A 12,500-nucleotide genomic window follows, 5' to 3' on the forward strand; every position below is an offset into this window, starting at 1 on the left:
GTGGCTACAGAGTGAAATAACGTGTATGTCTTGTTTGTCAGTAGACAACAATAATAGTGGTGGATCACATACGACTTCAAAACATCCAATTCATTGAAATTATCCACAACAACATTGTTATTCATACTCAATTTAGTAATGTAAGAATTAAACGTCCAAATACAACAATTTAGGCAATGTCATTAACAGCAATTAAAAATAATTCACTGCAGTTTGTATTAACATTGAATAGTCAAAAGCCCTTGAATTGATATCTTTGTTAAAAACATTTAAAGTGATTTAGGTAGCCTTTTTTGTCTTTTGTCTTTTTATTTTTTTGCAGCTGAGATAGGCTCCAGCGACCCCCCGCGACCCCGAAAGGGACAAGCGGTAGGAAAATGGATGGATGGATGGATGGATGGGCATATTTTTTATTATTATTATCTATTATATTTAATACTCTATCTGTATTTGCTTTTGTTTTCTTTCCTTGATGTTGAAAGTGCCTTGACTTGTGTGTGAATTATAAATGTATGTTTGTTGTTCAATAAAAAATTAAATTAAATTAAATTAAAATAAAAAATTCACCCCCAAAAAACATCGCGTGGACATCTCTGGATTGGCAGACCGGGGTGGTGGTTCCTCTCTTTAAGAAGGGGAACCGGAGGGTGTATTCCAACTATCGTGGGATCACACTCCTCAGCCTTCCCGGTAAGGTCTATTCAGGTGTACTGGAGAGGAGGCTACGCCGGATAGTCGAACCTCGGATTCAGGAGGAACAGTGTGGTTTTCGTCCTGGTCGTGGAACTGTGGACCAGCTCTATACTCTGGGCAGGGTCCTTGAGGGTGCATGGGAGTTTGCCCAACCAGTCTACATGTGTTTTGTGGACTTGGAGAAGGCATTCGACCGTGTACCCCGGGAAGTCCTGTGGGGAGTGCTCAGAGAGTATGGGGTAACGGACTGTCTTATTGTGGCAGTTCGCTCCCTGTATAATCAGTGTCAGAGCTTGGTCTGCATTGCCGGCAGTAAGTCGGACACGTTTCCAGTGAGGGTTGGACTCCGCCAAGGCTGCCCTTTGTCACCGATTCTGTTCATAACCTTTATGGACAGAATTTCTAGGCGCAGTCAGGGCGTTGAGGGTATCTGGTTTGGTGGCTGCAGGATTAGGTCTCTGCTTTTTGCAGATGATGTGGTCCTGATGGCTTCCTCCGGCCAAGATCTTCAGCTCTCACTGGATCGGTTCGCAGCCGAGTGTGAAGCGACTGGGATGGGAATCAGCACCTCCAAGTCCGAGTCCATGGTTCTCTCCCGGAAAAGGGTGGAGTGCCATCTCCGGGTTGGGGAGGAGATCTTGCCCCAAGTGGAGGAGTTCAAGTACCTCGGAGTCTTGTTCACGAGTGGGGGAAGAGTGGATCGTGAGATCGACAGGCGGATCGGTGCGGCGTCTTCAGTAATGCGGACGCTGTATCGATCCGTTGTGGTGAAGAAGGAGCTGAGCCGGAAGGCAAAGCTCTCGATTTACCGGTCGATCTACGTTCCCATCCTCACCTATGGTCATGAGCTTTGGGTCATGACCGAAAGGACAAGATCACGGGTACAAGCGGCCGAAATGAGTTTCCTCCGCCGAGTGGCGGGGCTCTCCCTTAGAGATAGGGTGAGAAGCTCTGTCATTCGGGGGGAGCTCAAAGTAAAGCCGCTGCTCCTCCACATCGAGAGGAGCCAGATGAGGTGGTTCGGGCATCTGGTCAGGATGCCACCCGAACGCCTCCCTAGGAAGGTGTTTCGGGCACGTCCGACCGGTAGGAGGCCACGGGGAAGACCCAGGACACGCTGGGAAGACTATCTCTCCCGACTGGCCTGGGAACGCCTCGGGATCCCCCGGGAGGAGCTGGACGAAGTGGCTGGGGAGAGGGAAGTCTGGGCTTCCCTGCTTAGGCTGCTGCCCCCGCGACCCGACCTCGGATAAGCGGAAGAAGATGGATGGATGGACCCCCAAAAAAAGAAAAAAAAAGTCACAGTTGACTTAAAGAGCGATTTTTTGTATGTCTCTTATTTGCAAAATAACCACGAGTGTCATTCAACCACATTAAAACATTACAAAAACCACCAAATATCAGTGGAAGTGTGTACTTACTTACTTTTTAGATCCGAAGCTTGAAAATTACTAGCGCTAGCTTGTTAGCATGTAGCATTTTCTTCTTCTACTTTATTACATGGTTGAACAAGCTGAAATGACCACAAGCGCCCCCTAGTGTACGAGAGACACACTGCGTATGGAAAACAATCACATTGGAGATAAGAGCATGGAAACTAGATCTTCGCATGTCGCTGTGAAAATAGAAGAAACTGAATTATTTGACAATTCAGACTAATTTAGTGCATAGGAAAATTGTATTGTATATGAATGTTATATTTTTTGACCATAAAATTCTGGCAGTTGCAGTAAAAAAAACCACTGTAAATTTTGCGGTACAATTATTTGCGACTGACCTGTAAGTATTTTACTGTAAAATCTACCATTTTTTAACATTGTACACAAAAAAACAAATCATCAAATTCATCGGCAATTGTGTAATAATAAATGTATTAGTTTTTTCCATTTTGACAGGAAAAATACATGTACTCAATGCAATCGCATATTTTTTTAAACATAGCTATTATAATGTAACAAATACATGATCATACATTCAAAAAATGTTTTTGTTAAACTAGAAATTAATATTTTTTATTCTGCTTGACTTATGATTTCAAAGTTATTCATCAAATTGTCACATTTTATAAATAGAATTTACAGCAACTTTGTGAAATTTACTGTGGTTTTACAGCATTTTACTGTACACGGGAAAAAAAACAGTACTGCTGTTTTTTTACCATAAATTTCTGGCATTTAAAGTAAAAAAAACACTGTAAATTTTCGGTACAATTTTTTGCGACTGACCTGTCAGTTTTTTACTGTAAAATCTACTCTTTTTTTTTTTTACATTGTACATAAAAAAAAAAATCATCAAATGCATAGGCAATTGTGTAATAATAAATGTATTAGTTGTTTTCCATTTTGACAGCAAAAATACATGTACTCAACATCGCATATTTTTTTAAATAACTATTATAGTGTAACAAATATGTGATCATACATTCAAACAATGTTTTTGTTAAACTAGAAATTAATATTTTTTTATCTGCTTGACTTATGATTTCAAAGTTCTTCATCAAATTGTCACATTTTATAAATAGATTTTACAGCAACTTTGTGAAATGTACTGTGGTTTTACAGCATTTTACTGTACAGGGGGAAAAAAACAGTACCGCTGTTTTTTTACCATAAATTTCTGGCATTTAAAGTAAAAAAAACACTGTAAATTTTCGGTACAATTTTTTGCGACTGACCTGTCAGTTTTTTACTGTAAAATCTACTCTTTTTTTTTTTTTACATTGTACATTAAAAAAAAAAATCATCAAATGCATAGGCAATTGTGTAATAATAAATGTATTTGTTTTTTTCCATTTTGACAGCAAAAATACATGTACTCAATACAATCACATATTTTTTTAAATAACTATTATAGTGTAACAAATATGTGATCATACATTCAAACAATGTTTTTGTTAAACTAGAAATTAATATTTTTTTATCTGCTTGACTTATGATTTCAAAGTTCTTCATCAAATTGTCACATTTTATAAATAGATTTTACAGCAACTTTGTGAAATGTACTGTGGTTTTACAGCATTTTACTGTACAGGGGGAAAAAAACAGTACTGCTGTTTTTTTACCATAAATTTCTGGCATTTAAAGTAAAAAAAACACTGTAAATTTTCGGTACAATTTTTTGCGACTGACCTGTCAGTTTTTTACTGTAAAATCTACTCTTTTTTTTTTTTTACATTGTACATTAAAAAAAAAAATCATCAAATGCATAGGCAATTGTGTAATAATAAATGTATTTGTTTTTTTCCATTTTGACAGCAAAAATACATGTACTCAATACAATCACATATTTTTTTAAATAACTATTATAGTGTAACAAATATGTGATCATACATTCAAACAATGTTTTTGTTAAACTAGAAATTAATATTTTTTTATCTGCTTGACTTATGATTTCAAAGTTCTTCATCAAATTGTCACATTTTATAAATAGATTTTACAGCGACTTTGTGAAATTTACTGCGGTTTTACAGCATTTTACTGTACATGAAAAATCAGTATCACTGATTTTTGACCATAAAATTCTGGCAGTTACAGTAAAAAAAAACACTGTAAATTTTGCGGTACAATTTTTTGCGACTGACCTGTAAGTATTTTACTGTAAAATCTACCATTTTTTAACATTGTACACAAAAAAACAAATCATCAAATGCATAGGCAATTGTGTAATAATAAATGTATTAGTTTTTTCCATTTTGACAGGAAAAATACATGTACTCAATGCAATCGCATATTTTTTAAACTATTATAATGTAACAAACACATGATCATACATTCCAACAATGTTTTTGTTAAACTAGAAATTAATATTTTTTTTATTCTGCTTGACTTATGATTTCAAAGCAAGTTATTCATCAAAATTGTCAAATTTTATAAATAGATTTTAAAGCTACTTTGTGAAATTTACTGTGGTTTTACAGCATTTTACTGTACACGAAAAAAACGTATTTACACGATGAGTTGGGTGTGTTTTGACCTGCGCCGAACCCCTGAGGCCGACTCACCGAACCCCTAGGGTTCGATCGAACCCAGGTTAAGAACCACTGCTCTAACCCTAACCAAATAACTCTAAATCAGTGGTTTTTAACCTTGTTGGATGTTCCGAACCCCACCAGTTTCATATGCGCATTCACCGAACCCTTCTTTAGTGAAAAATAAATGATTTTTTATTTTTATTTTTTCAAATTCAAGACAAAGTTATATGTTTTTGGTAACACTTTAGTATGGGGAACATATTCTAAGTAACAAAGACTTAATTTAGAGTTATTTGGTTAGGGTTAGGGTTAGGGTTAGAGGGTTATGGTTATAATAAGGCCATGCCGAATAAGGCATTAATAAGTACTTAATAATGACTAGTTAAGAGCCAATATGTTACTAATTTGCATGTTAATAAGCAACTAACTAATGGTGAATATGTTCCCCATAAAGTGTTACCATGTTTTTTACTGGTGCACAAAATGAACCGTGCATGAACATCACCTTGTTCAAAGAACAAAACCAACACAGTGCATAAACTCACAACAAATTACACACCTGTAAACCAGTCAGCTGTTGCCGTATCCGTAATACGCCGATAGGAAGAAGTTTTTATTTACATGATGAGTCGGGTGTGTTTTTGTCATGATCTGTGGTCCGGATCATGTTTTGTTTAGTTATGTTCTGTTAGTTTTGGACTTCTTTAGTTCCCGTTTGCGATTCCTTGTTTGTTTTGTCACTATGGCGACTCATTGTGTTCACCTGTCTCTGATTAGTGCTCGCCCGCTCACCTGCTTCCCGAGCACTAATCAGAGGCATTATTTAAGCTAGTCTTTGCAAGTCAGTCGGCCTGGCTTCATTGTTTGCATCACACCTATGCCATGTAAGTTTTGGTGTTTGGACATCTGGAATCTGTCCTTAAAGGGGGAGCTCTGTCATGATCCATGGTCCGGATCATGTTTTGTTTAGTTATGTTCTGTTAGTTTTGGACTTCTTTAGTTCCTGTTTGCGATTCCTTGTTTGCTTTGTCACCATGGCGACTCATTGTGTTCCCCTGTCTCTGATTAGTGCTCGCCCGCTCACCTGCTTCCCGAGCACTAATCAGAGGCATTATTTAAGCTAGTCTTTGCAAGTCAGTCGGCCTGGCTTCATTGTTTGCGTCACACCTATACCACGTAAGTTTTGGTGTTTGGACATCTGGAATCTGTCCTTAAGGGGGGACTCTGTCATGATCTGTGGTCCGGATAATGTTTTGTTCAGTTATGTTCTGTTAGTTTTGGACTTCTTTAGTTCCCATTTGCGATTCCTTGTTTGCTTTGTCACCATGGCGACTCATTGTGTTCACCTGTCTCTGATTAGTGCTCGCCCGCTCACCTGCTTCCCGAGCACTAATCAGAGGCATTATTTAAGCTAGTCTTTGCAAGTCAGTCGGCCTGGCTTCATTGTTTGCGTCACACCTATACCACGTAAGTTTTGGTGTTTGGACATCTGGAATCTGTCCTTAAGGGGGGACTCTGTCATGATCCGTGGTCCGGATAATGTTTTGTTCAGTTATGTTCTGTTAGTTTTGGACTTCTTTAGTTCCCGTTTGCGATTCCTTGTTTGTTTTATCACCATGGCGACTCATTGTGTTCACCTGTCTCTGATTAGTGCACGCCCGCTCACCTGCTTCCCGAGCACTAATCAGAGGCATTATTTAAGCTAGTCTTGGCTAGTCAGTCGGCCTGGCTTCATTGTTTGCGTCACACCTATGCCACGTAAGTTTTGTTGATTCCATGTCCTACTCTATGCTAGTGATGGGTTGATGAGGCGTCATGAATCGTTTCGACACATTGCAAAACTGTATTGATACTGTGTCGATACTGTGTCACTAAATACTGACATCTGCTGGACATTAAAAATCCCTACAGGCAACCTATGGACCGACTCAACTGACACTGATTTTATGACCTAGTACAGGGGTCACCAACCTTTTTGAAACCAAAAACTACTTCTTGGGTACTGATTAATGCGAAGGGCTACCAGTTTGATACACACTTAAATAAATAAATATATTGTCATTTGTAAGTTACACGTAAGTGTGAGTTAAACAAGAATACCTAAATAAATAAATTTATATATATATATAAAAAAATGGGTATTTCTGTCTGTCATTCCGTCGTACATTTTTTTTTTCCTTTTACGGAAGGTTTTTTGTAGAGAATAAATGATGAAAAAACCACTTAATTGAACGGTTTAAAAGAGGAGAAAACACGAAAAAAAATTAAAATACAATTTTGAAACATAGTTTATCTTCAATTTCGACTCTTTAAAATTCAAAATTCAACCGACAAAAAGGAGAAAAACTAGCTAATTTGAATCTTTTTGAAAAAATTAAAAGAATTTATGGAACATCATTAGTAATTTTTCCTGATTAAGATACATTTTAGAATTTTGATGACATGTTTTTAAATTGGTTAAAATCCAATCTGCACTTTGTTAGAATATTTAACAAATTGGACCAAGCTATATTTCTAACAAAGACAAATCAGTATTTCTTCTAGATTTTCCAGAACAAAAATTTTAAAAGAAATTCAAAATACTTTGAAATAAGATTTAAATTTGATTCTACAGATTTTCTAGATTTGCCAGAATAATTTTTTTGAATTTTAATCATAGTAAGTTTGAAGAAATATTTCACAAATATTCTTCGTCGAAAAACCAGAAGCTAAAATATTTATTATTCTTTACAATAATAAACAAAAAAAATTACTTGAACATTGACTTAAATTGTCAGGAAAGAAGAGGAAGAAATTTAAAAGGTAAAAAGGTATATTTGTTTAAAAATCCTAAAATCATTTTTTAAGGTTGTATTTTTTCTCTAAAATTGTATTTCTAAAAGTAATAAGAAGCAAAGTAAAAAATAAATGAATTTATTTAAACAAGTGAAGACCCATCCATTCTACCGCTTATTCCAAGTGAAGACCAAGTCTTTAAAATATTTTCTTGGATTTTCAAATTCTATTTGAGTTTTGTCTCTTTTAGAATTAAAAATGTCGAGCAAAGCCAGACCAGCTTGCTAGTAAATAAATACAATTTAAAAAAAATAGAGGCAGCTCACTGGTAAGTGCTGCTCTTTGAGCTATTTTTAGAACAGGCCAGCGGGCGACTGATCTGGTCCTTACGGGCTACCTGGTGACCGCGGGCACCGCGTTGGTGACCCCTGCCCTAGTATATACAATAATAATATAAACCAAGTCATTGTATTTCATTTAGGATTATTTCATATCTTCATTTAAATAAAAATATATTTTTATCTTTTTTAGATACAGTCAATAAATAATGTGAACATGTATCATAACATGGAAATCTAAGAGAACGTGTTGTGGATGATTGTGGACTGGGAATTTTTTTAATGTAATTTTTTTACACATTTTTATAAAAAATAAAAAATAAAAAGTTTTTCCGACGTATTACATTTTAGACGATTTCTCTTAGTTATTATTTCTCCGGCTGTAGAAAAGAGCCGCTCACAGGGCACAGAGGAGGCGTCAGTGCGACACAGTTCGCGTATCGGTCACGTGACCAAAACAGCTCATGATCGGTCACGTGACTTTCTAAAAGCGGTACGCACACCGACACAGGGTTTTGCTCTATGAGCTCGACGCATGCGCCGATGCATCGGTGTTGCCGGACCCATCACTACTCTATGCTAAGTTTAGCTTCATGTGTTTTAGGCACGCTTGCCTTTTTTGTTGTTTGCCTGCTTTTTGGTAGTTCGGTGATTTATGTTCCATAAATCGAATCCTACCTTTACGCCTTTGTCCGGAGCCGTCCTTTGCGTGACAGTTTTGACCTGCGCCGAACCCCTGAGGCCGACTCACCGAACCTCTAGGGTTTGATCGAACCCAGGTTAAGAACCACTGCCCTAACCCTAACCAAATAACTCTAAATTAAGTCTTTGTTACTTAGAATATGTTCCCCATACTAAAGTGTTACCAAAAACATATAACTTTGTCTTGAATTTGAAAAAAAAAAACATTTTATTTTTCACTAAAGAAGGGTTCGGTGAATGCGCATATGAAACTGGTGGGGTTCGGTACCTCCAACAAGGTTAAGAACCACTGAAATACATGAATCTGTCATGGCAATGAAATATTGTAACATCGTACAAATCCCGACTTACAGGTGATGTAATAGTCCTTCCCTTTGAGGAACTCCAGCCCCCAAAGGTTGGGGCTGAACTCCTGGAACTTGAAGGTGAACTTGACGTCCCGGTGCGGTTTGTCACAATTGAGCAGCGGCGCGTCCTTCTTGTTGACGGAGCAGCTCTCCATCTGACTTCGAGAAACCAGGTAGACTCGGTAGAACTCCTCCTTCTCCCCCAGGGAGGCGTCCGCCCGGGGACAGACGATGTCCATCTTGTCTCCTATTTGAGGATAGAGGACCAGACCTCGACCCGGAGTAAATCTGAGGGAGGTAATCCACAGTTAGTTACAAAGTAATGCATTACATTTACTTTGTTACATTTATTTAAGGAACCTATTGGGGTAAATTGAACTCGCTCACAGACTACAACTGTACCATCAAAAAATAGCAACTAATTAAATCCGAAGTTACTAAACAGCTACTTAGTGATCGAGTACATTTGTCACTAAATACCTATTTGGATTACTACTTTTTCCCCATACTTGAGTCACATTACTCTAAAGTGCCAGACAATCAAACCGCTAGTGCGTAAAAAGTACAATAGTTACAGTATTAACACTTTTTAGGGCGCAACAAAAGACCGGACTGACTAGCCAACAAACCATAAACTAGGGCTGTGAACCTTTCGGGCACCACACGATTCGATTTGTTTTGATTCTTGAGAATAACGATTCGATTCGATTCCCAATCGTTCTTCGCACTTCCGCACTCGGCGATCACTCCAGCAGCACTGAGAGCGGACTCGGCCAAACTACCTCGAGGTAATGTTGACATTTTCAATGCCAACGAAGAAAAACGCTTCAGCGTAAGTACAAACGTACAATAAGGCTCCCCTCTTCCTCAAATGCGCTAGCTTGTTGCTAATATACATTGGCTTTGCTATTGACATGCTACTGATTAGCATTAGCGGTTTTACATGGCGATTTCAACACCTCCAAATGTGTTGATGAAAACTACAACTAAGATGCGCGTTACAATCAAACAGCTCGTGTGTAAAAAGTACAATACTTACAGTATTAACACTTTTTAGGGCGCAACAAAAGACTAAACCGCATACACTGAACTGACCAGCCAACACACCATAAACTAGGGCTGTGAACTTTTGGGCACCACACGATTCGATTCATTTTGATTCTTGAGAACAATGATTCGATTCAGAATCGTTCTTCGCACTTCCGGTGATCACTCCAGCAGCACTGAGAGCGGACTCAGCCAAACTGCCTCTAGGTAATGTTGACATTTTCAATGCCAACAGAGAAATTGACTCAAAAAAAAAATGCTTCAGCGTAAGTACAATAAGGCTCCGCTCTTCCTCAAATATGGGCTAGCTTGATGCTAATATACATTGGCTTTGCTACTGTCATGCTACTAATTAGCATTAGCGGTTTTAAATGGTGATTTCAACACCTCCAAATGTGTTGATGAAAACTACAACTAAGATGCGCGTTACAATCAAACAGCTGGTGCGTAATAAGTACAATACTTACAGTTTTAACACTTTTTGGGCGCAACAAAAGACTAATCCGCATACACTGAACTGACCAGTCAACACACCATAAACTAGGGCTGTTAACTTTTGGGCACCACACGATTCGATTCGTTTTGATTCTTGAGAACAATGATTCGATTCAGAATCGTTCTTCGCACTTCCGGCGATCACTCCAGCAGCACTGAGAGCGGACTCAGCCAAACTACCTCTAGGTAATGTTGACATTTTCAATGCCAACAGAGAAATTGACTCAAAAAAAAAAATGCTTCAGCGTAAGTACAATAAGGCTCTGCTCTTCCTCAAATATGGGCTGGCTTGATGCTAATATACATTGGCTTTGCTTTTGACATGCTACTAATTAGCATTAGCGGTTTTAAATGGCGATTTCAACACCTCCAAATGTGTTGATGAAAACTACAACTAAGATGCGCGTTACAATCAAACAGCTGGTGCGTAATAAGTACAATACTTACAGTTTTAACACTTTTTGGGCGCAACAAAAACTAGTTTGCAAAGACTGAACTGACCAGCCAACACACCATAAACTAGGGCTGTGAACCTGTGGGCACCACACGATTCGATTAGTTTTGATTCTTGAGAACAATGATTCGATTCAGAATCGTTCTTCGCACATTGGCTTTGCTACTGACATTATTAGCATTAGCGATTTTACACGGCAATTTCAACACCTCCAAATGTGTTGATGAAAACTACAACTAAGATGCCAACAAAGAAATTGACATAAAAAATAAAAAAGCTCCAGCGTAAGTACAATAAGGCTTCGCTCTTCCTCAAATGCGCTAGCTTGTTGCTAATATACATTGGCTTTGCTATTGACATGCAACTGCTTAGCACTAGCGATTTTACATGGCGATTTCAACACCTCCAAATGTGTTGATGAAAACTACAACTAAGATGCGCGTTAAAATCAAACAGCTTGTGCGTTAAAAAGTACAATACTTACAGTATTGACACTTTTTAGGGCGCAACAAAAACCTAAACCGCATACACTGAACTGACTAGCCAACGCACCGTAAACTAGGGCTGTGAACCTTTGGGCACCACACGATTGGATTTGTTTTTATTCTTGAGAGTAACAATTCCATTCAGAATCGTTCTTCACACTTCCGCACTTGGCGATCACTCCAGCAGCACTGAGAGCGGACTCAGCCAAACTACCTCTAGGTAATGTTGACATTTTCAATGCCTACAAAGAAATTGACCTAAAAAAAACGCTCCAGCGTAAGTACAATAAGGCTGTGCTTTTCCTCAAATATGGGCTAGCTTGTTGCTAATATACATTGGCTTTGCTATTGACATGCTACTGCTTAGCATTAGCGATTTTACATGGCGATTTCAACACCTCCAAGATGCATTTTACAATCAAACAGTTGGTGCGTAATAAGTACAATACGTACAGTATTAACGCTTTTTGGGTGCAACAATTTAAAGAAAATAATTTTTGGACACCCCTACCATAAACTATACACTACTGCCCTCTAGCGTCTTGGACTGTAATTGCAACTTAGTCTAATACCTGCAAATGAGACTCAGAAATGTGACAACAAAACAAGATATAGCAACTGGACGGCAGTTATCATAATCAACTCATTTTTGAAGAGCGAGATAAAGAGTGAGATTTTTGCGATCAAAAACAATTAATATATTCATTAACACACACAAAAGTAGCGGGAATTGGTGTGAACGGTAGCCATACTCGTTTCTCCACAAAGCACGGGTGGGACTTCCTTAAAAGTGGGAGGTCATTGGGAAGGCTCTTAAATCTGCTGGCCTTAATCAGTAATAACAGGGGCTTACACGCCGCAAATCACCCAAGGATTTACCGCATCAGTCTGAAAGGCTGTATGTAGGCGTGCAGGGTCTCGGGTTTAAGGCCCCCACCCTTAAAAAACAACTGCACCTATAGGGGTCATGCAGCGCTAAGCAATTAGCTAAAAGGCAAGGGCTGTCAACGGTTACCCATAATTCATGATAAATCACGGTCAAATTCCCCGTGGTTCGTCGTGTTGTGGCAATTTGGAATTATCGTAAAATCCGGGATTAATTATCGCACTTTGAAAAATGTACAGTGAGAGTGCTCATTTCCTCGAAGAGCAGCTTGCGTGCTGATCGCTAGCTAGCTTAAACGCTAACATGAC

The 12,500-nt window shown here is 38.3% G+C and overlaps 1 protein-coding gene across 1 annotated transcript in view; it reads right to left on the minus strand.

Annotated features, from left to right (window-relative positions):
- Positions 1-12,500, minus strand: part of LOC133615869 (ephrin-B2-like) — a 35,490-nt gene that overhangs the window by 18,570 nt on the left and 4,420 nt on the right. Inside the window, exon 2 of the mRNA XM_061974730.2 lies at positions 8,830-9,113. Within this exon, the coding sequence (XP_061830714.2) occupies positions 8,830-9,113 (284 nt within the window). The remainder of the gene's footprint in view (positions 1-8,829; positions 9,114-12,500) is intronic.

This window comes from Nerophis lumbriciformis, linkage group LG15, assembly GCF_033978685.3.
Source record: "Nerophis lumbriciformis linkage group LG15, RoL_Nlum_v2.1, whole genome shotgun sequence".
In the NCBI taxonomy this organism is placed as follows: domain Eukaryota; kingdom Metazoa; phylum Chordata; class Actinopteri; order Syngnathiformes; family Syngnathidae; genus Nerophis; species Nerophis lumbriciformis.